This window comes from Aspergillus neoniger (assembly GCF_003184625.1).
Source record: "Aspergillus neoniger CBS 115656 unplaced genomic scaffold BO87scaffold_7, whole genome shotgun sequence".
Classification (NCBI taxonomy): Eukaryota; Fungi; Ascomycota; class Eurotiomycetes; order Eurotiales; family Aspergillaceae; genus Aspergillus; species Aspergillus neoniger.
In genome coordinates this window covers 633,615-660,641 of record NW_020291135.1, presented here as the reverse complement: position 1 = coordinate 660,641, position 27,027 = coordinate 633,615, and the positions used below count along the sequence as shown (strand labels likewise).

The window sequence follows — 27,027 nt, the reverse complement described above, 5'->3', positions numbered from 1 at the left end:
CGTCGCGTGGACATCCGGTCTAGACCTTCATAATGCAACCAACGGACTCCTTACTGTGAGGGTATATACTGAAAGGGGCTTATGTAGATACAACTAGACGCAGCCAGCGCAAATTTAGGCGGAGATCTGAAAATGCCCCATAGATAAGAAGGTTGCATTGTGGTCACACAATAAAGCAACATCAATTTATTGATAAGAGAAAATAACTAGCTGGGAGGCTAGATCAAGCTAACATGGAGGGGCACCGGTGGCGTGTACTAATGGCTCACGTCTTATTACTAGGCCCTGTCTGCTCTCCTCAATGAGGAAGGCCGGATCACGCTCTGCCGACAGATTGGTGGTGAAGAAGCCAGTTATGATGTAATGGCTCGAAGTTTGCCCTGTTGAATTGCCGATTTTGTTATTTTTTGGAAGAGGTGCGATGAAGACTGGCCAGATTGTCAAGCGCTATAACTCGTTCAAGGCATCGATGTCTTGTCAGTTAGTCAGGTTGTTCTATATGCTCACATCCACTCTTGCATGCATAGCTCTCCAGCTTGATCAAAAAAACTCTTCTTCCACACTGCCTTTGATACACGTCGCCTCTTTGATAAAATGAGCGGGTAGATTGATAGGAAGGCCACAGGCAAAGAAAAATCGAACAGAACCAATTAATGAGGATGTCATCGCCCTCTGGTGAAGAGGCTAAATGAGCAAGAGGTAGGAAAACAGAGTGCCATTCCAAAGTATAGCCAACACCTCTTTCATTGAGCAGGTTGTATCTTCGGAAGATGAGGCACAGAGAGGAAGACGGAGTGTAATATATGGACCGGTCGCTGGGCGGTATGATACTGCATGGGGGACAGAGTCTGTGTGCTCTGTGAAGATCGAGGTCGTCGTCCACACACCATTGGTGAAGATAAATATCACAGCAACATGTGCAGTGAAAGCTTCAAAATTGGGTCTTATAAAATAGCTCCTCTGGAATAAAACCAAGCCTTAGCTTGATCAATTCCTAAAAGCGTACTGAGGAGCATCCGTCCAAAAACGTCCACATCAGACGGTCGCGCGCAATCAAGCACATGGCCAAAATCTGCATTGCAGACCACAAAATGCTGATGCTCGTTCCATGCAACGGCAAAGTCGAATGAAGTCTGCGCATTCCACAGGGGTGCGGATAGGTACCATGAGTGGTTGAGACCCAGACGGCCGTCGCAGGTGAGGTTGTTCTCGCCCGTCACTAAACGGTATATTTGCACCAGATAAAACGTGAAAAGGGCGGTGCGACGCGCAGATTCCTGGTATACCCACTCATCCCAGGACTGCATTACGACGTCCATGGGCGCGGTAAGAGCAGTATCGGGTTCTGCGGCTGGGAAGTATATATAGTTCAGAAGGTTGAAGGCCGATGTTTCCAGCATGGGAATAAAAGGCTCAGCGGACAGTCGGGCATTGATGTCCCCGTCGAACAGGCGCATTATCTGATATAGTATCAGTGATTGGGTATGTGCAAGTGCTTCGAGAGGCGTGCTCGGTGGCGGTGATGCACACAAGTCGTCAATGCGGGTTTTGAAGGAAGAGAGGATGACAGGAGCATTGATATCATTTCGAGCCATGTAGAGGGCGCAGCAGGCGAGGGCATCTGCAATGTTTAGCACAAAGTTGAGATGGAATGCAATAAATGTACCTTGCATTGACCTGGGCATGCCGTCCTTGTACAATTGGCGATGACACCAGGGCGTCTGGCCTTCGAGGACCATCATTTTGGGTGCTTGTTTCAGCACATCCATGCCGAACTGTAGGCGTTGCGCGACTATTGTCGATATGGGCAGCGCAGACCTTGTTTTGATCACAGTGGTACTTGGATTTTCATGTGGTAGCGACATCATAGGAGGTTGCAGGGGCGGGATTTGGGCCAGTAGATTGGCAACTTCGGTTCCGGGGCTCGGAAGCTCGAGGGCACAAGACAACTGCTCTACATCTGGGAAGTGCGTGTTGATATCGGTCACACACTGGGTTTCGGCAAAGGCTGGAAACAGAGGATCTTCCAAGAGGTTTACTGCAAGCGATGCCGCCTCCATGTCCATGCTTTGTGGTTGTCTACCAGGATAGACACAGATCTGATTGCGGCGGGCACATCGGAAGCAAGCTGGCCAGGCAAGATCACAGCGTCGCTTGGCTATCTTGCAGGCCTCGCAGGATTTTCGCCGTGGTGGGGCGTTGGTACGCTCTGCTGCTGAGTTCATGGGTCCCAATTGATCGAAGAATTGCGAGGCTGCAAATAATTTTGGAGACCTGTGTGGACAGTGAAAACCCCAACGTAAGATGGCTGCGGAGGAAACAATCAGTGGGGCGGCGGAGTTCCGCCCGCTACTTTAGCTCAACCAATCATACTTGGCCCAGGAAGTGGAACGCCGCGGTGAACTTCGTATACTACTAAGTAGTACTAAGTAACACTAAGTACTTACTCTCCCTCCACAATATCCCAATGCTCGCCTATATAAATAGCCATAATGTCCTCTACATTTTAACGTACTCATCAACATTATCTTTATCTTACAGTTCATCAATATACCGTCTTTGCTCCCTACCTCTCCAGTCACTCTCAAACCAAACTCATCACCCAAACCACCACTCAACATGTCCGTCTTCGTCTGTGGCGCAACCGGCACCCAAGGCGGTGCCATAGCAAAGTACCTCCATGAAAAGGGCATCAAAGTACACACCGTCACCCGCACCCCGCTCTCCACAAAGTCACGGCACCTGCGCGCCCTGGGTGCTGATGTGATTGCGGGTGACTACGACAACGAAGCCTCCCTCCGAGCCAGTCTCGCCAATTGCACTGGTCTCTTCCTGAACATGGTCCCCGACTTCCAGAACCCCGACATCGAAGTTATTCGCGGCCGGCGACTCCTCACTCTCGCCAAAGAAGCTGGTGTCAAGCATGTTGTCTACAGCAGCGCCTTCGCCGTCAACGAACCCCACAAGATCCGTACCTTCACGCCCACTGGCTTCGTTGGGAAGATGCTGCTTCCTAAACAGGCGCTGGAAAACGAAATTCGAACAATGGGTTTTGAGAGATGGACTATTATGCGTCCTGGAAGTTTTATGACAAACTTCCTAGCGCCGATGGTGTATATGTATTCTGGATTAGTGGATAAGGGATGTTGGGTTACTGCGTGGACGACGGAGACGAAGATCCCACTGGTGGATCCGATGGATATTGGGAAAGTTGGAGCAATGGCGCTGACTGATAAGAAGTTTCATGGCAAGGAGATTGAAATTGCGGGGGAGTTGTTGACCGTTGAGGAGATAGTGAAGGAGCTCGTGAAGGCCACAGGGCGGGATCTCAAGGCTACTTACTTAACTGAGGAGGAGATTGAAGCCCAGGCTGCTGTTAACCCGCTCATTGAAGCGCAGTTGGCGATGCGAGACATGGCACAGTTTGCGGATTTGGAGGCGACAAAGGAGTGGGATCTCGACCTCGGGACATTCGAGCGGTTTCTAAAGAGGGAGAACGAGAAGGTTGTGAAGACGTTTTCTGTTTAGATATTGCTTTAGCTTTATGTACCTAATATGTATTTTCCGACTTGGTTGCGACGTGATAATATCATTCTTATAATCTTTAAACTTTCCATTAATTGTAAAGGCTCTGCTGATTGAGGTGTAAGTTTGTAGCCAATCTCCATAGTTATCACATGATGAGTGTGAGAGATATATTCACGAGTTTCTCGTCTTTCAACAATGTAGTATTATGAACTGAAGTCCACAGCAACGCGCCATTCCCAAACAATCAGACACATATTTCATTTCTGACCTTTTCAAAGCTTCCCATGTACGGCACGGGACACATTATCTCCCAAAAATATCATGTTGTCCTTCCGTGACTCAACATCCCACTGAGATGGTGGCTTTATGCCAGAGTCCGCAAATGACTGAACATATCTTGATGCCACGATCACAGCCACCTCATTTTCATCAGTGCAAGCATCATACATCAGTAAACAAGAACAGACGATGGCCTGCAAATGACCAATTATCTCCCTTCCACGCCATAGCAGCTCCGCCTTGTCAGCCCTATTTGCAATTTGGACGAGACTCTCTAGTCTTTTCGTGACGAATGCACACTCATCCGGGAACATTCGTTGACAATGTTGCAGTATGTTGTGCACCCACTGCCGGAAGACGTTCTCGATGACTTTACCCTCACCGAGCCGTCGGTCCATAATGACTCTCGCCACATCCTCAGCCATCACACTAACCGTACCCTCCCAAATCGGATTGACCAGCGTGTCTCGGAAGATTCTGGCTACGTTGAGAACCCCACCATCCTCATTGTTTTCGCAGTAGCCAACCCCTCCTAGTCCTTCCATGCATTCTCGGAGTCCCTGGACAGAACCCACGCTGGTCAGGGCCTTTAGAGCCGGCGTGATGAGCCGAAGCAAAGTTGCAGCTTGCTTCTTATCACGCGGGATTACGGCAGCAGCTTTGGTATTACGAACCATTAGGTCCCAATCCTGCTCAACGGTTCCCTGCAGGGCAATGCCGAAGAAGGCCCAGTGCATGGCCGCCGCGTATTTCACTGTCTCAGCCGCCATCCAGCGCACGTGCTGCGGGACGTCCTCAAGAAGTGAGCCTTGGACCTTGCGAACCCGCGTATATGCCCGGCAAATGGCCAGTCCGCGGCCCCATCCTGCCGTCGAACCGGCCGCTGTATAGAGGCGGGTAATATTGAGGATGGTCGCAACCTCTTTTACACCTCTGCCTTCTTCCCCGATCAGCCAGCCCCGCACACCCTTGAGCTCCAACTCCGCTGTGGGCAGTTGCTTGGTGCCAACTTTGTTCTTCAGCCGTTGCATCCGAATGCCATTCAACTCAATCCCGCTCGAAGATGAGGCCGACCGGCCAGCACGCCGCCGCACTGGTGCATAGAACAAACTGAGTCCTTTGGTTGTCTGCGCCAGCATGACAGTCATTTCCGAGTCGGTCGCACTGCTGAACCACTTAAACCCATCAATACGCCATGGTCCAAGCGGCATGCCGTGCGCATCGTGATGGGAGGCTTCTTGAAGCAGTTCCTCGCGACTCAGTCGACGTGCGATCGTCTCGGTTCCTCGCACGTCGCTGCCACCCTTTCGTTCCGTCATCCACTGTCCACTTGTCCATGCGATTTTGGGATCTCGCGAGATGAGGCGGCGGTATGCCTCACGAAATACTTCGCTACGACCAGGCTGGTCCCCGTCCGGTTCGCCGAGATGAGCTGCAAGCAGCTTTGCTGCCCCGTCCGTCATAGACGCAGGACACCCTGTCATAGCAGCGCTACCAGACCAAACATGGTTCAGGGCAAATTGATGCACACGGCGGTTCCAGGTTGTGTTGTCCGTCTCATATGCGACGCTCACGAGGCCTTCTTCTTGACCAATTTCCTTAAGAGCCTTCCAACCAGTTGATGTCCAAAGCGGATCAACTCGGTTTTCCTCACCAAATGTGGTGAGCGGACGGAGAGCAGGCGGGTTAGTCTCTGCATCAACACTGTGCTGAAGTACTCTAGGCTCAAGGGCACGGCGAGAGAGGTTGTGGATGGAGTGGCCAACGTTGCCGCAGTTGTGGGGAAGGTATAGCTCCAGGATTCGGCCTAAAACTACATCGTCGGATGAAGAGTGGTTTCCTCGGGCGCTTGCAGTAGTAAAGCTATAGCACGGGGGGATAGTGGGAAGGGGTTGAAAGAACCCTTCTGTGGATGATGAGGGCTTGCTGGGAGTGCATGCTGCCATGTTGTTGTGTCTCGATATCTGATTATCAGGAGAGGCAAACAGCTGGGTGGAAGACAAGAGCTGATATGAGGGATGTCTCCTCGGTATGCATGTCAGCAGGTCCCCACATCACTCGGCTCCTGAATTGCAGAGACCGAGGTATCTACGGATACGCAGGTTGGTAGCAGCCATTGGGCGAAAACAGGGTTGATTATAATATCTTCACAGCTGAGTTTATCACAAGTTGTGAATGCAGAGTGAAACAGAAAATCGCAATCAATCCATGATGAAGATAGCAATGAACCAGGAATGAGCCTAAAGCTACAAGGGATAAATGCTGCAGGGAATTGGACTATGCAAACACTCTCTGTGCCAAAGAATTGAGAGACTGGAGGGACGGCGATCGGGTGGCACATGCATCACGTGGTATTTACCCCGCATAGTGTAGTACACGTGATCTCCCTAGAACTACAGGAGACTTTGGACTGATACTATGGAGGATTTCTCGAACGGTTTGGTGGTAAACCCCGGAGGGTTGTTGTACATAGTGCCGACTTTGTCGCAGCCTTAAGCAGCCAGACATAGGTGAGTACCTTAGGCATATGTGATGCCTTAGGCCACTAATATAGCATAGCTTTCCATGATTATTAGACAAGTATACCCATGCCGATCATACCTATCATTAGGAAGATTGATTATAGGTAGTCACACTCACTGGCTAGTATTTTGCAATCTTCTCTTTCTAGTGTCTCGCCCAAGACTCTTGCGCCATCCCAATCAGCTTTGTACATCACCAGTATACTAATCGTCCCCTTACATTCTTTTATGTTCAGGAAGAACTTCTTATCCTGGTGTTAGTTTCCCATTTATTAGCTATTCATGGGTTGACTGAGTCAGACATTCGGAAGTTCACAGACGTAATGATGTTGTAGGGCTGAACCAGCCGTCTTGTATAGAGTCACGGCATAATTGTAGCGTCACGGTATTTCTTAGGAACTTCCCTAGATACTCCTATCCTATAAGTATCATCTTTTCACTGCCTCACACCCATTATTTTCATTCTACCAACAGCTTTAATTCCCACAGCAACTATGTCACGCTCCCCCATCAAAACCCGCTTCCTCATCCTCTCCGACACCCACGGCGCAGAGCTGCCCGAATCATGCTTCGAGCACTCGGTAGACGTCGTGATACACTGCGGTGACCTCACAAACTCCTCCTGCTTAACCGAATTCCAAGCAACCATCAAACAGCTCCAGCGTTTCAAAGCGCCACTCAAGCTTGTCATCGCTGGAAACCACGACTTCACCCTAGACACGCCAACCTTCGAACAAAAGATCAGCGACGCAGGTCTCAAAAATGATCCCTCCGTCAAGGAAGTCTACGGAGACTACGAAGAAGTCAGAACCCTCTTCAAGAACGAACAAGACAACGGCATTATTTTCCTAGATGAGGGTACGCACTCAATAACACTACCGAACGGAGCATTACTCAACCTCTATGCCAGTCCGTACACCCCCTCCCTCGGGGACTGGGGGTTTCAGTACCATCCTGAAAGGGGACATGATTTTCAGATTGAGGAGGATGTTGATATCGTGATTACTCATAGCCCTCCCAGGGGAATCATGGATTATACTGAGAACGGGAGAGCTGGGTGTCCGGGGCTTTTCAAAGCTGTTGCGAGAGCTAGACCGCGGATGCACTGTTTTGGCCATATCCATGAAGGATGGGGTGCGATGATTGCACAATGGAGGGATAGAACTGTTGTTGGGAATGAACCTTCCCACTTTACGGCTATCGACTATGGACGGTCGAGTGTTGTCACTAAGCTGTCCAGACTTGATCCTGAGACATCACCGGCTGTTGTAGAAACGAGTCACTGTACGGATGATGCGATTCCATTGAAACCGGACCATCAGACACTTTTCATAAATGCAGCGTTTGAGGCTAGAAATACGGCAGGTGACGGCCTTGCAATGCACTCGGTCTGGCAAGTTGATCTGGAGCTTCCGTGTGCAGAATAGTCAGATCAGCAGCACATTGGTTAGGAAGACGGTACGAATCTCGAATTAGCGTGAGCATTTACAAGAGCTGATTTCCAGTGACTTTCCCCCGGGATGTGCCCCTTAGACTATTACCTAAATGACCCCAATATATCCACTCATGTCATATAAAAAGAGGGGTTTTCCTTTCACACCATAACAAAGCAAGAGGGAGGGAGGAGATGATGATGAAGCATAAGAACATCTGCGCACGCGCATCTAAATATTGTTGCTCCCATAACCTATACTTTCCACAATTCTCTCATGACAGGCATACATTAGCATTAAAATCCCGCAGGTAATACTATACTCCAGCCTCCGCTCGCATCTGCGCACTATTGATGAATTCGCACCGGTCAAACAGTCTTTCCCATGACACTGCCTTTTCTGCTTCTGTAGATCCTCCCGCATCCGCACCTTTGCTGACTCTGGTGGCCCCCAACCCCATAGGACCCCCGAAAACCTGAATCGACAGCTGATCAGGCGTATCCTTGGAAATTCTCAGTTCACTGATCCCCGAGAATGCAGCAGGCCATGTGTCACTAGGACTCGCATCATGCGCAAACCCAATCACCTGTCTGCTCACCTCCCGTGCCAACTCCATTTGTTCTGGGGAGTTATCAGCCCCACCCTCCAGGTTAGCATTGTTCAAGACATAGGGAATATCACTAAGATGAGCAACGCGCCACATCGGTACGCCCATCATTTCGAATACTGGCGCGTATCTTGTCGCATTATGCTCGTAGAGCCATATTTTAGACGTGGTGGTCCATCCTTTCTGAGCGTACTGCCATGCAAAATCAAGCACTGAACAGGTGAACCAGATATCGCGATTCATTTGCGCGGCGCGGTAGTACTGGGGTGATATAGGGCCGTCGTACCTTTCGCGGACCATATGCGCGAAGTCTGTGACCGGATATAAAGCTAGAAGTCTTTCTTTTGTGGCAGGGGAGAGCTTCGACAACCATAGTCCGAAGCTAGCAAGCACTTCATCGTCAGTGGAGGTTGTTGGTGGTGCATACCAGGCTCCATCGTTGGTGACCCACGAAGCAATGATAGGAATATCTTTGACGAACTTGCCCGCACGTAGGAGCTCAGAAGGTCGGGCGGGGAGAACGTCGCCATCAATGGTCGGATAGAAGAAACCTTCTCCGAATGGGGGACGAGCTGCACGTGACGACGTAACGGAGAGATTTGTTAGAGTTTCGAAGGGGATACGTCGAAGACATTCAAGGGTTTCGGAGGATTCGGCGTCGTTGGTGGCAACGCAACCAACCTCACGCGCGATGTTTGCGGTGTTCTCGGATACCAAAGTTGAGTCACTGTTGAAGTTGAGACCCGGGGCTCCAGACATCATGCTTTATATGTTAGATAACAGGAAGAAGGCAGATTTATGTTAGTGAACTTACATGGCTCGTTGGAATGGGACACCTTTGGTGCCATTGAAAGATGTCAAGTGCAAGCCGATGTCACTGGCCCCGACGCTCTGCCCGATGGCAGTTACTATAGATGCGTTAGTTGCCCATGCCTATTTTATGGCATGGCATGATTCAGTTGTTGTACCTCTACTGGGGTCGCCCCCAAATGCTTCGATGTTGTCTCGAATCCCTGGTCATTGGGTCAGCAAGGATTTCGTAGTGTATAAACGAGTCCACATACATTCCAATGCAGCGCGCTGATCCCGCAGTCCGGCATTCGTCTGCTTCTTCTCAATCATGGCCCTACTGGTCGCAAATCCAAAGACTTGGGGCTGTCAACAACATCTACATGTGCGCACAGTCTATATGTCTTACATCCCAATCGGTAGTTTATTCCGACATATATCAACGGCTTCCCCGCCGCCACGGCCCCCTGAAGCAGCCCTTCCGGGTTGTAAAGGATGTCAGAAGCAGAACCCAGAGCATGGCCACCTACGCATTATGATCATCAGTCTCGACCTAAAAATCAGTAGAGTATCAATCTACTTACCTCCATGCAACCACACCACAACAGGAAGTCTATCCGGTTCTTTGACACCGGTCGGGCGAGCAACCCTCAAGCTTAGACAATTCTCGCTGATATTTGATACTCTACTCGTGAAAGGCAGGATATCACCTGTGCCCTGGGGGCACCACGCTCCAGGCTGGGATGCATCGATCACGGACCCTTTCGACGGGCGGACTGGAACAGGAGGAGCGAAGCGTCGGAGACCAGTTGGCTCTTCCGCATAGAAGATGTTTTGGAAATGTTCTACACCATTTGAGAGACTGCCAATATATTCGATGCCATGATGAGTGTCATAAACTCTGGGTAGTGAGACGGGTGTTTTCGGAAAGACGAGTCCGCAGTAACCAGTGATATTTTCAACAAGAACATCAGTAAATGGTGAGAGGTATATGGCGAAAAGTGCTATGGCCACCGTGAGTGCGCCTATGACGAAGCCACTTTTAGGAGTGGCCATGGCTTGCTTGGTGAGAAATAGACACTGTGTCACCCAGACCACGATGGGAAGTTAACGAAGTGGTTAGATAAGGTGACTTGCCTCTTTGTTGAGGTGGTGCAGAAGCGGGAGAGATGACGTGGGAGCTGGCGGAAGTAGTACCTTTAAGTCTGGCGGCTTGTGGCTGCGCCCAGCCTAACAGGGATGGTCATCCTGCTGGAGCGCTATATGATAGACACAATACTAGTAGCAAGCATTTGTAGTTCTTGGTACTTTAGTGTCTAATACAGTGAGAAACGTTGTAGTTATTAAAGTAGTGTGACTATATATGGTAGTGGATGGCGCGCATATCGGACATTACAAATATATATCTTCAACTGAAAGACCAGGTCACGCTACGTTTCATCTTCAAGGCATCAGGCAGTATAGAATCGAAGAGTAGGTAGATGGAGGAACAAGGCAAAACCATATACGAGTAAGCACAAGAGAAGTTCAAGATCAAAAGATAGGGAAGATCTGGTGATCAATGCTTGGGGCTCTTTCGGGAATCTGATTGTTTGCGACAATTGGATTGGGAAATCGGCCCGATTGCCCTTTTACGGCGGTGAAGGCTTATTGTGGCAGAGACTGACCGCCCATTTGATACTCCGGAGCCGCTTGTTGTCAGCATTCACTATACCCTCTCCGAATTAGATGTGAGTGGGCAGACTTGATAGAGACATCCTGGGCTTGAAGAATCCTATGAATTCTTTGAGTATATAAGTGCAGGACCCTCCTGCTCTACTTTAACAGCTATACAGTATAGCATAGTTTTCCACTCACCCATCAATCGTCATTGCTTTGGTCCAGTCTAATTTGAGATACATTTAATGTCTTCCTCGAGTGCCAAGTAACAAACGCTTGCAGTGAGAGCGTGAAAGCACCAGAATAAACGCATAGCCCTTGGGTGAACGGCACTTTAAATTCCTCGAGGATGCAGAATTGTCAATGGCGACTGTACTGGAAGCAAACATGCTCTATCCGATCGTTGCTGTTCAGTACAGCATCCTCCCCTTGTGCTTTACCTCGACATATCTAGTCTCAGACTTGATTAAAGCTACGATCTATTCGCTAGAGCAGATAAGCACTCACGTACTGGAAACTTATAGCTTACCGCTGACGACTTCTCCTCTTTTCAAGAGGATGATATGGATGATAGCAACACAACATCACGGGACCTGTGGAACGAGACCCCAGCCAAGGAACACGCTTGCAACGTCAACCTCCCACCATATTCTCTTGTTCTACCCAACACGCTCCTGTGCCAAACAAAGCAACTCCCAGAGACTCTCCCGGCCACGGCCCCTCCAGCCATCTCTCAATGCAACAGTCATTTAGAAAGCTATATGCAGTCTGTCAGACAGCCCCTATCCCGCCGTCACCGGACACGCTAAGGCAGCTTGAATGGAAGATGACTTGCAGGAGAGAAGCTGGTAAGTGGTCGTGACCGTCTGTGCTGCACACCATGGAGAGACATTACCAATGATCATTCGGAGCCTGACGGTCGACCCCGTGATGTTGGACGGATTCCAAATGTCGCAAATGCAGGGGAGGTGCGTCCCACGTCTCTGCATCTATGGGCCCCAGCACTTTGGGTCCCCCATAGTGGACAGCATGACATTGCTTGGCCCTGCAAATACCTAGCTTGTTATCCGGACCTCAGCCGGGCGGCGCAGATATAGATTCCCCGGACCGGGTGTGGTTTACGACGGATTGTGATTATCTCCTAACCCGCTGGTATCTGAATTATCTCATCAGCCAGAATATTAACACTTGAATATTCTGGTATGAGTGTATCAGAAGGTCTTCTAGGCATGTGCAACTCAAATGGCGTTTCAGTGGAACCGATACCGTCTGGGGCCATATGAGTGGCAGAAGGCATTTGTTGCAAAACCTTCGGATATAAGTCCCTTTCGACGATGTCAAGAGCTGTTGGACCACTAATATATCTGCATGTACAGATTAATCAGAGGTTATTTTTGTGCCCAAACGCCGTGTAACACTGGGTAACAATACACTCCTTTCAGTCACCCACATATGCCCGCCCCCTACAGTAGGGTTGTAAATATCCCTCACAATTCTTCCAGTCGCTGGGGTAGGATCTACCTGATGTAGAAGCTGAACAACCCTAGATGCTATCGCGTGAAGATGCCAAGTAATGATGGGTTACATTGGCTGGCGAATAGTCTGTTCACCATCCCCCGCCTGTACAAGGCTCTTTGAGTGACCTTTATTTATATGGACGCTTCTTGCAGAGTAGAGCCGCTGTCTAGAACCCGGAAATAGGTCTTCCTACTATGTGTTGTGTCATAAGAATGAGTACATTGAATCTAACGCCCAGCAAGTAGAACAGCCTATAGAGAAGCTAATGGACAGCTGGTCAAGCTGCCCCCGAAACGGAATGTGTCCGTAATCTTATCCCTGCATGCTATCTGTATTCTATGCATGCATGATGCTTTCCTCACGGGGCATAACCCAGTAGTCCGAAGATGCAATGTGACCATCTGACCGAGTTTTAAATATACTGACCAAGTGCCTTCTGACCAGGTCCCCACTTGATGACAATCGGCCAAAGGTGAATGTGACTGAAACCGTGGCCTGGACAACAGGACTTAGACTTTGTTGTGAGACTATAAGAGATCTATCTATTGCACTACTGAACTTAAGCATTCAAGTCTGTCATTGAAAATTCTCCTCTTTCGGCAGCCACTCGCTCAACATGGCATTCCTCAGACGCATTCTCCCGCTGCTCGCCCTGCTTTTGCCTGCAGTTTTCAGTGCCACAGAGCAGGTCCCTCACTCGACCATCCAGACCATCCCGGGAAAGTACATTGTTACTTTCAAGTCCGGCATTGACAACGCCAAAATTGAGTCCCATTCTGCATGGGTAACGGAGCTCCACAGACGCAGCATAGAAGGCCGCAGTACACCCGACGATGACCTTCCCGCCGGCATCGAAAGAACATATAAAATTGCCAATTTTGCTGGGTACGCGGGGTCTTTTGATGAAAAGACTATCGAGGAGATCCGCAAACATGACCATGTTTGAGACCTAATTGTCCGAGGCCGTGAAGCCTGAACTAATTGGCGTACAGGTGGCTTACGTGGAACAAGATCAGGTATGGTACCTCGATACGCTAGTTACCGAAAGACGAGCTCCTTGGGGACTGGGCAGTATCTCGCACCGGGGTGCGTCTAGCACCGATTACATCTATGATGACAGCGCTGGCGAGGGTACCTATGCCTATGTAGTGGATACCGGCATCTTGGCTACACATAATGAGTTTGGTGGTCGTGTTAGCCTAGCATACAATGCTGCAGGGGGTGAACATGTTGATGGTGTTGGTCACGGCACACATGTAGCAGGGACCATTGGCGGCAAAACATACGGTGTTTCGAAAAACGCTCACCTACTATCCGTGAAGGTGTTTGTGGGTGAATCAAGCTCGACATCGGTCATTCTGGATGGCTTCAATTGGGCGGCCAATGATATTGTGAGCAAGAATCGGACCAGCAAAGCAGCGATCAATATGAGTCTTGGTAATGTCGCCCTCCCTGGTGGCTGAATGTTGCTAACCGTGAGGTAGGTGGAGGATACTCCTATGCTTTCAATAATGCAGTTGAGAATGCTTTTGACGAGGGTGTACTCTCTTGTGTTGCCGCTGGAAATGAGAATGTACGCTCGGTTAGACTGTCCAACCTTCGGAGAAAGTTTCACTGATGCTTTGCAGAGAGATGCAGCACGGACTAGCCCGGCTTCTGCACCCGACGCTGTCACTGTTGCCGCTATAAGCAGAAGCAATGCCCGTGCGTCATTTTCAAACTATGGGTCCGTAGTTGACATTTTTGCTCCGGGAGAGCAAGTCCTTTCTGCATGGATCGGTTCCAACTCGGCTACCAACACCATCTCCGGTACGTCCATGGCCACACCTCATGTGACAGGTTTGGTCATTTATTTGATGGGCTTGCGGAACCTGGCTACCCCAGCGGCCGCAACGGCTGAGCTCAAGAGACTGGCTACGCGGAATGCTATCACCAATGTTGCCGGTAGCCCCAATCTACTGGCCTACAACGGAAACAGCGGCGTGTCAAATGGGGGTGATAATGATGGAGATGAGGACTAGGTGCGTGATACGAGCAGACATGTTTTAGAATAGTGGGTCGGGAAGTAGACTAGTTTAAATGCGAAACAAAGTGTGTATGGAAACGCCAAATTCATTCTTGTAATATCCGCAGTTCGACCTTTGCCGACACCGCAAACGGGCTGTGCATGAGGCATTATCCAGCCGATCCCCAGATGCCGGGCCAAGCTCATCGATTGGATGCGTGAAAGTTTGGCACATGCGAAATGCCGCTGCCCTTTACCTCCCGACGTGGTACCGGACCGAAGGCAGACACAGACCACGGAGTGCTATACCGCACAGACAACCTGTGCTTCCAACTAAGAAAAAGATTCCACAGACCGCTGCAGCATCATGAGTATGATAGGCTTCTACCAATTGACCTTCACTGGCGACATCCCGACTGAATCTAGATCAAGGAGATCAACCGCTTCCCCGGACAGATCAGGCCTATCCCCATAATGAGCCGGTGACTGTGTAACCCTGTCACAATTCGTTTGTTGTTGGTCTCTTCTGTTTGCTAGATAATGTGTACTACTTCAGAGTTCGTGCTCCTAGGAGCTCATATTGAAGACAGGCTTTTGTATATAGCTACACCCCAAGTCCGGCAGTATAGGGATCGGTATGCTCGAGGTCTTTTCAGATTCTCACAATGAAAACCGTCTCCCGGGTCATCACGGCCCCTGTGGAGAGCGAAAAGGAAACACTTCTGGCGCTGCTGCCCCAGTATGGCCTCAAGCTCGCCCCGGACGGGGTCCATATACAGTGGGCTCTGGGAAATTGTCGACATCCGCGAAACTGGGGCTTGCGACGCAAGGTCTATGATACTACGCTTATCATATTCCTGGAATTCTTCACGTATGAAGTCCCCTGGTTTGGATCATACCGAGGCTAATTATTCCAGAACTGCTATCAGCACCGCTGGCGTGGGTAATCAAACTATTATAGAGATGTACATTTGCTGAACATATAGTCAACTGCGGCTAATAATGCTGTGCACGACTTAAAAATTTCAAGAACCCTGTCAATTTTTCTCTTCGTTTCCATGTTAGTACTCACTTGCTTCCTCCAGTACACCCAGGCTGACTTCTCAGATATCTTATCGGCCAGGCCATTGGGGGTGTCGTATTTCCCCCATACTCTGAAGTATTTGGTCGAAAAAAGCTCTATGTGGCAAGCTCGGCCCTCTACGGCCTATCATGCATCTTGATTGCATCCGTGCCATCATTGATAGGAGTAGCGATTGGCCGATGTCTCTGTGGCTTTCTGTCCGCCATTCCCACGACTGTTGTAGTGGGTAGCATCGAAGACACCTTCAACTCCCGCGAGCGAGTCTGGGTCATCTGTATTTGGACCATGTTCGCCAACCTGGGTCTTGTTGTAGGTCCCATTCTCAGTACGTTTGTCGTGGCCTACACCCAATGGTATTCCCCCCTTTTCCCTAACATCCACCAATATCCTCACTAATACCGCACCAGGAGATGGTTATTCTACATCGCAGCCATGGTAACCGGAATCCTGACACTCCTACTACTCACTTTGAATGAATCGCGTCCCTCCCTCCTCCTCGCCCGCGAAGTCGCTACTCTTCGCAAAGTCACCAAAATCGACACCCTGGAAGGCCTCAACCCCGATAAAGCCCCCGGCATGCGCAGCTTCGTCCGCATCGCGCTCTTCCGCCCTATCCGGCTCCTCTTCACCGAACTCATCTTCTTCACCGTCTCCATCATCAGCGCCGTCGCCATCGCCCTAGTCTACCTCTTCACCGAAGCTCTACCGCCCATCTACGAATCCTTCGGCTTCACTCCCAAGCAAGCCTGTCTCCCCTTCATCGCAATCGGTTTAGGCCTCACTCTCGGCCTCCTCACCCGCTGTCTCGACCTGCGCATCATCGCTCACCACCGAGCTCAGGGCCGACCACTCCTCCCAGAAGATAAACTGACAGGATTCTGTATCGGTGCACCCATTCTCGCTGCGGCATTGTGGCTTTTCGCTTGGACTATCCCGCCAGCTGTCACAAATCTCCCTTGGCTTGTGTCGGTCGTAGCTCTCGTGCTGGCTGGGTATAGTCTCAATGAGATGGACTACGTGCTCGGCGGGTATCTGACGGATAGTTACCTCAGCTATGCGGCGAGTGGCCTGGCTGCATTGAGTCTGGTGAGGGCGTTATTGTCTGCTGCGTTACCGCTGATCTCGGCGCCTATGTTGGATCGGCTCGGGGCTAATTTTAGTGTTTCGGTGTTGGCGGCGGTTGCAACGGTGTTTTGTGTTGTACCACCGTTGTTTTCGAGGTACGGGAGGGGTATTAGAGCTAGAAGTGCGTTTGCAAGGTTTAGTTTGACTGTGTATCGTGAGTATAGTGTTGATGAGGAGGGATACTAGAGTAATATGGAGTGTGCGATATGAGTGAGTGATGATGGAGTTGGGGGGGAGCAAAAGTCTTGCTTGATTGACAAAGATTGACAATTTTACCCTTTCATCAATATTGCTACCTGCTTTTCGTAAGTAGATAACGTTGGGATACATATCTCTCCGTCATCAGCCTAGATTTATGCGATATATCGTTGTTGGTCTAGCGGTTAGTGCGTCGACAGGATGCACGGATGGCTGGAAAAAAAAAAAAAAAAAAAAAAAAAAACCCAATCGTGGCAATTATTCCCAGATTAACTGTCAGTCAGAGCAACTTCTTTATCCTATGCGTCTTGCAGAGGGGACAATTTTCATTCCAGTTTCAACATCTGTAGTAATAAAATCAATGGAAAAGGGGTCCATCAGATCCACCATCCAAGGTATCCCGGGCACACAACTACCCATCTAGGAATCTAGATATCCGAATTTAAACTCGGCTTCAATCCCGGCTTTACCTATTCATCCTTCCGTCTATTCTTATCCAGATGCCAGAACTCTGGCACGGATCTCACGAATCAGAAACTGAAAATTAGTCTGGTCTAACCTCCATCTCGGATCCTTTCAGTCAGGAACCGCAAATCAAGACTTTCCTTATTTAGACTTGGCAATACTAAGCACTAATATACTCTTAACGCTAAACCCTTTTCTGATCGAACTCAGATAATTTGACTGGCCAGCTCGCTAATGACATCATAGGGCTAGAGGCTAGACTGTATATGGAGTAGTTCGCCGTTCTGGCCCCGAAGGAATGTTTGGAGATACTTTAGTAGAGACTGTGATGTTTGATGTGGTAGCGATATAAATACTACTGAGTTAGGGGGGAGATGATGAACGTGAAAAAAAGAGTTAAAAGTTCAGTCCTTCTTTTTCTACGTTTTTGTCGCTCTCTACATTCAGAATTGCATTCTGTCGCTCTTTACATGATATAATACTATCGTTCTTTTGCATTTGCCTCTCATAATAACTACCGGCGTGTTTTCATTCCTATCTCTCAATTGAGACATTCCCCTCATTAGTCGACGCACTCAGACCAACGTACTACCAAAGTAAGACAGGCCAAAAATATACTATTCTCACATGATCTAACTGTTTCCCGCTGCAGCACCACCGCCACCAAAACTCCTTTACTGTACCGAAGTATCACGCAACACAAACCGAAATCAATCATCGATCATGGCATACATTGGCGACGCGGCGGTCATCTTCTTTGTCATTCTCGGCTGTGTAATGCTGACTCTATCCGGCTACTCCACACACTACCTTATGACCAACGGGTTTTACGGCTTAGAGCGGGACTTTGATCCCACCGCAGAGCAGAGAGTGTATATGCGGCAGCTAAGACTGAGGGATCTGCATTGGATGGCGAGGGATAATAGGGTCAAAACCGAGGACAGTCAGTCGGCTGTTTGAGGGACACCATCTATATCATCATCGGAGTTATGGAAGACTGGGCTGTGATTTGGAGCATGGGATGGCGTTTAGGGTCGTTACTGAGCTTTTGTGGGTGATAGAACCCCTTCAGGTTCTATGTTGTCTATACCTGGTCTCTTTCTTTGTATATATATCCGTTTAGAGTGTATAACATACCATAGATGTCCAAAGCATACAAGACCATGACAATAATGATACGTATTAGCGAGCAATCTCAACCATCAGGCTACCCGTTTGTCAGCCCTAATACCCATATAACCTCTTTTCGAATCAGCTCTGGAGCCACATAATGCACATTAGGCGGCTTGGCTTTCCCCTGAGCATAGACAAACCGACTCTCAGTCGACAACCCAAGATGGGCCGTCTGACTTTCCTCATCAAACCTTTCAATGTTCTCTAGCCGCGCAGCAAGATTTGTTCTCGCCTCCTAAGTACCATACCAATTTGCAATCCCGAAGTCCAAAACTTTGTGAAAATCCACCGATCGATGTCCAGACACCACGCTCAACCGTCCATAACCCAGCGCCTGAAAGCCCAGCGGCAATCCAGTATCAACCTCTACCATACTCTTTGCTACGAACCTTCTTCAACATGAAATATACTCTCATTTCTTACCTCATACTCCTTAATCCTCTCATACTCTTTCGCTGCGAATGTATGATTCACATCTAACCCTAAAACCACATCAAACTCAACTCCACCCAGCAAACTAAACTATCCCCGCGGTAACGGACAAGGTTCCCTTCTAGAATCAATAATGGCCATCCCGGCCACTTTCGGCTTGGTATGCACGCGAAGGAACTGCCGGATCAAGACACCGCCGTATGACTGCCCAACCAGTATATAGGGTGGCTCGATCCCTGTTACCTCTAGTAACCGGACCACTTCATACACGCGGTTCTGGGCTGTGGGTTCGCGCGGAGACACATCGCTTGCGCCGTACCCTGCGCGGTCCTAGGTATATACAGGCGTGTTCGGCGATAAGACGTTGCACTACGACCCAGTCGCTGTGGCTGCTGCCCAGACCGGCTTCGATTATTATGACGGGCTGGAGAGTGTCGTTCATTGTTGTTTGTCATGCGGGCGGTACATTCGAACGCCATCTATCGTGATGTGACCGAAGTGAGTGCCAGAGAGGCATGGGGATGGTGAGGACATGGTTGTGACGAAGTGATGGATAGGGCAGGGTTGGGGGTGGTGAGTGCTAGTAGCAAAATAGTGACTACGTGGATGATAGCTCATTGGGGGAATTGAGATAGGGAGTGATAGAGCTGTGCAGTGTGGATAGGGATGTTGGTTGTGATTGGTCTTGGGAAGGGTCTAGTGCTGACCTTGTACTAACGGGTTCCGTGTTGTGTAGTTTAATGCCAAACTACGGGTGGAAATTCATGCCTAGGGCTGATCCACTCGGGATTTGAACTGGGGTGCGAGGGCACTAGCCTGAAGAGGGTTCCTATTTGATTTGTTGCAGTCGGACCCTCAATGTCCTGCTTCTCTAGCTTCTCGGCCCAACTTGTACATAGCACATACATTAGAGATCTTCCCTCATAGAAGTCTGTTTGCTAGTTCTTGAGCCACTCTTCTTACCTTGGTGTCCGCCTATCTAATCTGTCTGCTGACTCACAGCCCGGACTCATTTAGAACTGACTTTGCAGGGATTGATGGGGTTTGAAAGTCAATCTTCGTACATACATACGCATACGCATAAACTTAACGTTTATAAAGTCTACTTGTTTCGATACCAGAATACTTCGATATTATCAGACTGGTTAATGTCGTGCATCGGTGAAGGTACTGGTAGCCGGCCATCTACCGCTGCGCTGAACTGTGTCCAAAACAGAAAAACAAGAAGAAAAAGAAATGCTTTAAAGGTTTCGACCCTGCAAAACGACTTCTAAACCCAACTGACTTCCAACCCGCTGATATGCGCTCTAGCGCCACCGAGTGACCTAGCAGGGCGACCAGTGCAGTGCGTAGCTGCGAGCTGAAACTGAAGCTGAACGTGACTGCAGGAAATTGGGTCCCTGGGAGATGCAGATCGTAGATCAGGTACCATTGCGGTAAATGATCTACAGTGATCAAGATATTTATTATTGCGCAATCTGGCCGCCAACTAGCAGATAACACAGCTGCAGTATGCACAATCATGCAAGTAGTTGATCATATGAGTGCGATTAGATTACCCAGACGCAAGAATCAATATTATCGGAATCTGAGAGGCGATTAATTGCTGACACGGGATTTGGATGACCTGGCCACGCCACTCTTGCTAGATTTAACTGTCCACAAGCAGTCCTGTTAGAAACGATGTATCTAACTTTGTCGCTTTCTGTGTGGTGTCACAGCAGCCAAAATACATGTCTCCCAAGTCAGAGATTGCGATAGGAGTCAGTCATGGCGGGACTGAACAGTCCCATGCTCATAACGGGCAAGGAACAAGCACAGATCCCTTCATCGTGGAGTTCAAAAGAGATGACCCAGAGAACCCTATGAATTGGTCGGCCTCAAGAAAATGGTTCATGGCTTTCATTGTAACCTCTTCTGTGTTCGCCGTTACGTTCACGTCTTCCGCGTATTCCGACTCCAGCGATGAAATAATCAAAGATTTCAATATCAGCACGGAGGTCTTTTCTGTAGGGATAAGCCTCTTTATCTTGGGATTTGCTGTCGGGCCGGCAGTATGGGCACCTTTGGTGAGTGTTTGTCTTAGATACATATCAAATAGAACAACAAGCTGATAATTCTTATCAGTAAGCTTCTCTCAACATTCATATACCTACCCTGTATTAACAATCCTTCAATTATCAGATCAGAACTCTACGGCAGAAAGATCTTCTGGATAATCTCCCATATCGGCATGGTGGCGTTTATCGGAGGCACCGCCGGAAGCCGCAATATAACCACCCTACTTGTCCTACGATTCTTCAGCGGTACGTTCGGTGGATCACCGTTAGTCAACGCAGGGGGCGCTATCGCAGACATTTTCCCTCCAGTGCAGCGAGGGCTAGCAATGATAGTCTACTCCTTCGCACCCTTACTAGGACCGCTTGTCGGGCCCATCATTAGCGGTTTTGTATCTGAGAACGTGGGCTGGCGATGGGTGCAGGGGATGTGCTGTATCTTTGTAGGTATGATCGGCATCATCGGCGCCATCTTCGTCCCTGAAACATACGGCCCAGTACTGCTACTCCAAAAGGCAAGATGTCTAACCAAAGCTACCGGCAAACTCCACGTTAGTATCCTTGAGCGTGACCAGGGCAAGAAGAAGCCCTCCGAAGTCTTCCAAAGAGCCTTAATCCGACCATGGGTCCTTCTCATGCATGAAACAATCGTGACCGTCGCTTCCATCTACATAGCCCTAGGTTACGGAACGACCTACATGTTCATGGGGGCCATGCCAATCGTATACAACGAAGACCGCGGCTGGTCGGAGGGGATTGGAGGTCTAGCATTCCTAGGTCTTGCAATCGGAGAGGTCCTAGGACTAGTGTACGCTGACTACGACTACCACAGACGATACATGAAACTATACAATACCGGCAAGGCTACCCCAGAATCCCGCCTCCCCACAGCCATCGTGGGTTCCATCGCCTTGCCGATCGGCATATTCGGCTTTGCATGGACTAATTATCCGAGCAATCATTGGTCCGCGAGTATGATTCTTTCGGCGCCGTTTGGTTTCGGGTGCATCCTTACTAGCTTGTCGATCACGAATTATCTCGGCGATTCGTATACTATCTATGCGGCAACTGCGCTGGCGGCTCTGGCTATTGTTCGGTCGACCGGTGGAGCGGTTTTTCCCTTGTTCACGAATCAGATGTACCATAATCTGGGGATTCATTGGGCTTCTTGTGTGCCAGGGTTTCTGACCGTGGCTTGTATCCCGTTTCCTATTGTCATGTATCGCTATGGTGAGGTGCTGAGGATGAAGTGCAAGTATACATTTGAGGCGGCGGAGTTGATGCGGAGGATGCAGAAACAGCAAGCGTTTGGTCAAGTTGAGAGTGGGGAGAGAGTTGATGAAGAGGAGTCTGCTTGAGATGAAGAGTTGTGGAAATGATGTAAATACATGGTGTCATAGACGTTGTCCATCAAGAGATGAGGCCATACCAATTTCAATGCCGTATGCCGTAAAGGCAACGCAGGCTCTATGACGAAGGAGTTCAACTCATCCCCCGTGCGTCAATTGTTCTTTTGCCTTGTTCGTGTTCTACCGCAAGAAATCCTCCCCGGTTCTTTCGGCATCAGCAACGCTTTATTGGGCTTTAAGTTTGAGCTTATCTGGATATTTTTAGTCAGTAAAACATTATCAAACTTAGAAGGCCATATCAGTTAGTAATTTTCACAACATTTGCACGGATGCTATGCCGTATGCAAGTTAGATGGGCAAGATAGTCCACTTATATCACGGAGGATTCATAGTGTAGAACACTCTCAGCTATCTGGATCTTCCTTCAGCTTCAACTACCAATCAATGCCCTTCACAGCTAACTTAAACACGCTAGAAATAGCCTAGAATCCCTTGAAAGTTATAAGACCTTGACACCAAAACAAAGAGTGGGTACTGCCTACAAACGGAGAATGTTCGCCCGATAAGTCCGAAACATGTTATATCCGAGCCCACCGAAAACAGCCAGGAGGCATGCAAAGGGGGCTCGGCAATTGCAGCAAGACCACTAAAAGTCGTGCCAAACTCCCCACTTATCACTACACCCAGCACTCACCCAGCACCATCCCAGCCAAACCCATCCACCCTTTAAGCAACCCCTCTACCATCGGATCCTCCGTTCGGAGCATCCGACGCCACCCCCGTGCATATCGGAGAAAATCTACCGGACAACATGCCGAAACCCCGAAGCGGCGAATCAGAGAAGAAAAAAAAAAAGTGTAGGAATTTCGTCACCCCCTCGAAACAACACCAAATGGGAGAAAATATCTGAAGCAGAGAAGGAGAATAAGGGTGTGTTGCAGCCTTAGCATCTCAGCCTTTATCTCAGCCAAGAAATGACTGTCGTCCCACCACCGCCGCTACCAGCATCCTCTCGACCAGCAGATGCTGAAAAGGGCAAGGTCGAACATGCAGGCGGCGGCCCGGATCCTAACCTAGTGAAATGGGAGGAAAACGACCCCGACAACCCACATAACTTTTCAACGGCGTACAAATGCTGGATCACGTTTCAGCTGGGATTATTGGCGCTGAGTGCCAGCCTGGGTTCGAGTATTATCTCTCCGGCGGAGACCGAGCTTAAGGCTTATTTGAACATTGGGACGGAAGTTAGTATTCTTCCGGTGTCGCTTTATATGTATGTAACATATCCCAATCATTGAGTTCAACCCCGGTATAAGCTTCCTTTCAACAGCTACTAACGAGCATAACAGTCTTGGCTTCGCCTTCGGCCCTCTATGCTGGGCACCCATTTCCGAACTCTTCGGCCGGCGGTGGTCGATGCTGCCGGCGGTATTCGTCCTCGGACTATTCAGCATCGGCACCGCAACCAGCAAAAACACAGCTTCAGTTCTCATCACCCGGTACTTCGCGGGTCTATTCGGCTCCGCACCAGTTAGTAATGTCTCCGCTGCACTCGGTGACATCTTCCATATGAAGGCGCGCGGCATCGCCAGCACCTCGTACGCCATCTGCGTCGTGGGCGGCCCAACCATGGGGCCCATCATCGGTGCTGCGCTCGTCTCGAACCCGCACCTGGGATGGCGCTGGACCGAGTACATCGAGGCCATCATTGTATTCTTCATCTTCGGCATCACTTTCTTCTGTCTTCCGGAGGTATACGGCCCCGTGCTGCTACACCGCAAGGCGGTGCGTATGCGCAAGGAGACCGGGAATGAGGATCTATACCACCCGCACGAACACATCAAGTTGGACGTGCATAGTATCGTGACGAAGCATTTCTCGCGTCCGCTGGTCATGCTTGTCACCGAGCCGATGGTCACAGTGATTGCTCTATATGCGTCGTTTACGTATGCGTTGCTATATCTTACCCTTGAGGTGTTTCCGATTGTTTTTGATGATATTCGCCAGTGGAAGCCTGTTGTTGCTACGCTGCCGTTCATCGGGCTGTTCGTCGGTGTTCTGCTCTCGTCGGCATTCATCATCTTCATCGGCCAGCCATACTACATCCGAAAGTGGGAGGAAGGCGGCGGCAAGCCTGTCCCCGAGGCGCGTTTGATGCCCATGGCTGTGGGCGGGTTCTTGTTCGCGGGTGGTCTGTTCTGGTTTGGGTGGACGGCTGAGCCGAAGTATTCGTGGGGATTGCCGGTTGTGGCGGCGATGGTGTTTGGATGTGGGTTTTGTATTATCTTTGGCCAGTGTATAAATTTCCTGGTTGATACGTATGGGCCCTATGCGGCGTCGGCGACGGCTTCGAATACTTTCCTGCGGAGTGTATTGGCCGCGGCGTTTCCGCTGTTCTCGCAGCCCATGTTTCGCAATTTGGGGGTTGGGCCGGCAATGTCCATTTTGGGGGGTGTTGCGGCGGCGGCCATTCCGGTGCCGTTTTTGTTTATGATTTATGGGGTTAGGTTGAGGAAGATGTCGAGGTTTGCGCCGTTTAAGGGGTAGTAGGTGATAGGGGTGAGTGTGTATTATAGAGTATAGATTTAATAAAGTTAGATATAGAGAGATATAATATTGAAAAGGATGTGTTGATGATAATAACTAATAACTAGTGTTATAAAGTAAAGGTGTTCCCCATACATGGAATGTCCCAGAACAGGTCATCCAGGATCGATGTATCTACATCAAAAGGCTGGAATGAATCAGACAATTCATCATTCAGTGGCAAGCCGGTCCCATCATTTTCTAAGGAAGCGATCCTTTTCACCAGCTCGCTGCACTTTGACAGACACTCGTCACCCAGATCCCACCCAAATTCCTGCCGATGAGACTGCAGTGTAGCGATCATTTCTTTAGCCACCTCCAAGGGTGGATTTTTGCCGCTCTCGACAGAGTGCGATTTAACTCTGCGTAGCCCACTCCGCAGAAGAAATGTCGTCGCTGATGTTAGCGAGTACGCCTGCACCGGGATCCAAAACCCACGTAGCTGAAGCTCGTCTAGCTCCCGTACGAGATGCACTATCTCTTCTGCTACACGCTCGACTTGTGTGAATGAAACGGAGGAAGAGGTGCCGTCATTCCTTTTATCATTGTTGGAAATCTCAGTCTGCTCGTCGTCCAGGTCGAGTGCGATGCGTCGGAGCAGAAGCTTCACGGATAAGTATGCCAGGCGCAAGTTTGCCGCGCCAGGGGTGGTCAAGTTGGTTCCGCGGCGGATAATATGGCGGGTCTTGGTGTCGAGGGATTCTTCCCAATTGGTGAGGAGGTGTGAAAGGGAATTGATTGTCTTCCTCACGGGACTGGAGACGTGATAGATATATTCTAGGTATTGACCCAGTACCTCAGTTAGTGTTGTGAAAGCAATGAAGATTGAGGCCGCAGCTTCATGAGATGGCATTCCGGGAGAAGAGAGGACATAGTCCATGGTTGGGAATGGGACGTCGCATTGGGCGCGATGAATCTGGAGGGGTGTTCCGTAGGCGAGGCTGCACCTAGTAAATGTTAGAGTGGAAGAGAGAAGTAGAAAAGCGGGATATCCTACCATCGATCGTGAATAACGACCAGCCACCAGACGCGGATGCGGAATCCCTTCTCGGGGGCAGAGATATTCCACTGGGAGGGATCTCGATTTAAACCCAAGGCATTAGATAGGGCTACCGCTGTCCCTACCATACCCCCATTGCCAAAGATCGAGGTGCTTGGTCTGCCGCAGACATTCAGCAGCATCGCCAGTACAGTTGAAATACCAGGACTCAGAAACAACTCGGAATGAAGAGCCTCGTTAGCTTGGTTCCAGATATAGCGGATGTCGGGTGTGCGAGTTGAACGCAGTTGTGGCGAATTGTCCCAGTATATGAGCGAGTTCGCATATAGATTGCAGAGGAGAGCTGGGGATATTTCCTCTTTGCGAGTGCAGTAAGCATTCATGAACGACGCCTCGTCAAACACAGGGAAGCATATATTTGCGCATTCGAAGAACCTGGTGGCACAACACTCAGAAACTAGAAATCTCACGTAAATGATCATTTGCGATGACTTACAGTCCCACAACATCCTTCGTCGCGGGCTCGAGGTATTTTTCGATGAGCTCGCATTTCATGGACGGGAGAGATTGATTTGAGTACACCCCTAACGGACGCCTCGGAATCGTATTGAACAATACCTGCCGCATGAGTCGACTGGGTTTCGACCTAGTGTGCATCAAGCCTGGTCTTCGATTATCCGGAACTGTGAACAGATATCCTTCCAATATACTACTGTCATCGGCAACAACTGGGCTGACGACATGGGAGCTGTCGTCCCCGGTATCGCCAACCACATCCATTAGACTTGTAATCTTGCCATCTGAATATGCTGTGGGAAGATGGGCCGGGTGGTGATGTCTCGTCAGTTGTGGTGTGTCAGAACGTTGGCTGGTCCTGGGTAACGGGTGTACGACCTGAGGTGGGGAAGGTCGTTCAATCCGAGCTGTCTTGGGTGCAATCCGCTGCAGGTTGACGGTTCGCTTCTTCTGAGCAGGCTTGTCAGCTGAAGGAAAGAGACACTCGGTTGCATGAGCCAGACACATCATGCACGTCGCCGATGAGTCTCTGGTGCGGCATCGCGACTTGCGTTTTCGACAAGGCAAACATGCGGGATGCGCATGGGACCGATAGGGTCTGCCTGAGCGGCTACCAATCTCCTTCGTGGATTTAGATTCGGCAGCCATGGTCAGGATGGCTGTCTACTGGATATTTGGTCCGAGGAATTCCATTTAGATGGA

The 27,027-nt window shown here is 49.6% G+C and overlaps 10 protein-coding genes across 10 annotated transcripts; 6 read left to right on the top strand and 4 right to left on the bottom strand.

Annotated features, from left to right (window-relative positions):
* Positions 1-944: 944 nt before the first annotated feature.
* BO87DRAFT_302381 (Zn(II)2Cys6 transcription factor domain-containing protein) lies at positions 945-2,225 on the bottom strand (the record flags this gene model as incomplete). The annotated part of the gene is made up of 2 exons (XM_025619201.1): positions 945-1,621; positions 1,667-2,225. The coding sequence occupies 2 exons, from the start codon at positions 2,223-2,225 to the stop codon at positions 945-947; spliced, it is 1,236 nt and encodes a 411-aa protein (XP_025482601.1).
* Positions 2,226-2,538: 313 nt separating this feature from the next.
* BO87DRAFT_456815 (NAD dependent epimerase/dehydratase) lies at positions 2,539-3,528 on the top strand (the record flags this gene model as incomplete). The annotated part of the gene is made up of 1 exon (XM_025628757.1): positions 2,539-3,528. Exon 1 carries the CDS (start codon positions 2,620-2,622, stop codon positions 3,526-3,528), a length of 909 nt encoding a protein of 302 aa, XP_025482600.1. The 5' UTR covers positions 2,539-2,619.
* A 99-nt stretch (positions 3,529-3,627) lies between these two features.
* On the bottom strand, positions 3,628-6,062 carry BO87DRAFT_353482 (putative acyl-CoA dehydrogenase). Its single transcript, XM_025621243.1, has one exon. The coding sequence runs from the start codon at positions 5,751-5,753 to the stop codon at positions 3,801-3,803; it is 1,953 nt and encodes a 650-aa protein (XP_025482599.1). The 5' UTR covers positions 5,754-6,062; the 3' UTR covers positions 3,628-3,800.
* A 761-nt stretch (positions 6,063-6,823) lies between these two features.
* On the top strand, positions 6,824-7,756 carry BO87DRAFT_302689 (metallophosphoesterase domain-containing protein; the record flags this gene model as incomplete). Its single annotated transcript, XM_025619213.1, has 1 exon — positions 6,824-7,756. One exon carries the CDS (start codon positions 6,824-6,826, stop codon positions 7,754-7,756), a length of 933 nt encoding a protein of 310 aa, XP_025482598.1.
* Positions 7,757-7,926: 170 nt separating this feature from the next.
* Positions 7,927-10,296, bottom strand: BO87DRAFT_329174 (lipase). The gene is made up of 6 exons (XM_025620248.1): positions 9,743-10,296; positions 9,568-9,684; positions 9,434-9,517; positions 9,338-9,382; positions 9,184-9,277; positions 7,927-9,132 (listed from the first exon to the last, which is right to left on the bottom strand). Exons 1-6 carry the CDS (start codon positions 10,212-10,214, stop codon positions 8,079-8,081), a joined length of 1,866 nt encoding a protein of 621 aa, XP_025482597.1. The 5' UTR covers positions 10,215-10,296; the 3' UTR covers positions 7,927-8,078.
* A 2,643-nt stretch (positions 10,297-12,939) lies between these two features.
* BO87DRAFT_404786 (S8 family peptidase) lies at positions 12,940-14,356 on the top strand (the record flags this gene model as incomplete). The annotated part of the gene is made up of 4 exons (XM_025625888.1): positions 12,940-13,275; positions 13,328-13,772; positions 13,820-13,908; positions 13,964-14,356. The coding sequence occupies exons 1-4, from the start codon at positions 12,952-12,954 to the stop codon at positions 14,354-14,356; spliced, it is 1,251 nt and encodes a 416-aa protein (XP_025482596.1). The 5' UTR covers positions 12,940-12,951.
* Positions 14,357-15,005: 649 nt separating this feature from the next.
* On the top strand, positions 15,006-16,735 carry BO87DRAFT_302062 (putative MFS multidrug transporter; the record flags this gene model as incomplete). The annotated part of the gene is made up of 5 exons (XM_025619188.1): positions 15,006-15,211; positions 15,258-15,279; positions 15,327-15,400; positions 15,448-15,777; positions 15,832-16,735. The coding sequence occupies 5 exons, from the start codon at positions 15,006-15,008 to the stop codon at positions 16,733-16,735; spliced, it is 1,536 nt and encodes a 511-aa protein (XP_025482595.1).
* A 4,315-nt stretch (positions 16,736-21,050) lies between these two features.
* Positions 21,051-22,260, top strand: BO87DRAFT_451903 (MFS transporter; the record flags this gene model as incomplete). The annotated part of the gene is made up of 1 exon (XM_025628477.1): positions 21,051-22,260. One exon carries the CDS (start codon positions 21,051-21,053, stop codon positions 22,230-22,232), a length of 1,182 nt encoding a protein of 393 aa, XP_025482594.1. The 3' UTR covers positions 22,233-22,260.
* An 860-nt stretch (positions 22,261-23,120) lies between these two features.
* On the top strand, positions 23,121-24,770 carry BO87DRAFT_456811 (MFS transporter; the record flags this gene model as incomplete). Its single annotated transcript, XM_025628756.1, has 2 exons — positions 23,121-23,496; positions 23,573-24,770. Exons 1-2 carry the CDS (start codon positions 23,198-23,200, stop codon positions 24,768-24,770), a joined length of 1,497 nt encoding a protein of 498 aa, XP_025482593.1. The 5' UTR covers positions 23,121-23,197.
* Positions 24,771-24,879: 109 nt separating this feature from the next.
* BO87DRAFT_456810 (uncharacterized protein) lies at positions 24,880-26,973 on the bottom strand (the record flags this gene model as incomplete). Its single annotated transcript, XM_025628755.1, has 3 exons — positions 24,880-25,756; positions 25,807-26,244; positions 26,306-26,973. The coding sequence occupies 3 exons, from the start codon at positions 26,971-26,973 to the stop codon at positions 24,880-24,882; spliced, it is 1,983 nt and encodes a 660-aa protein (XP_025482592.1).
* Between the last annotated feature and the right edge of the window lie 54 nt (positions 26,974-27,027).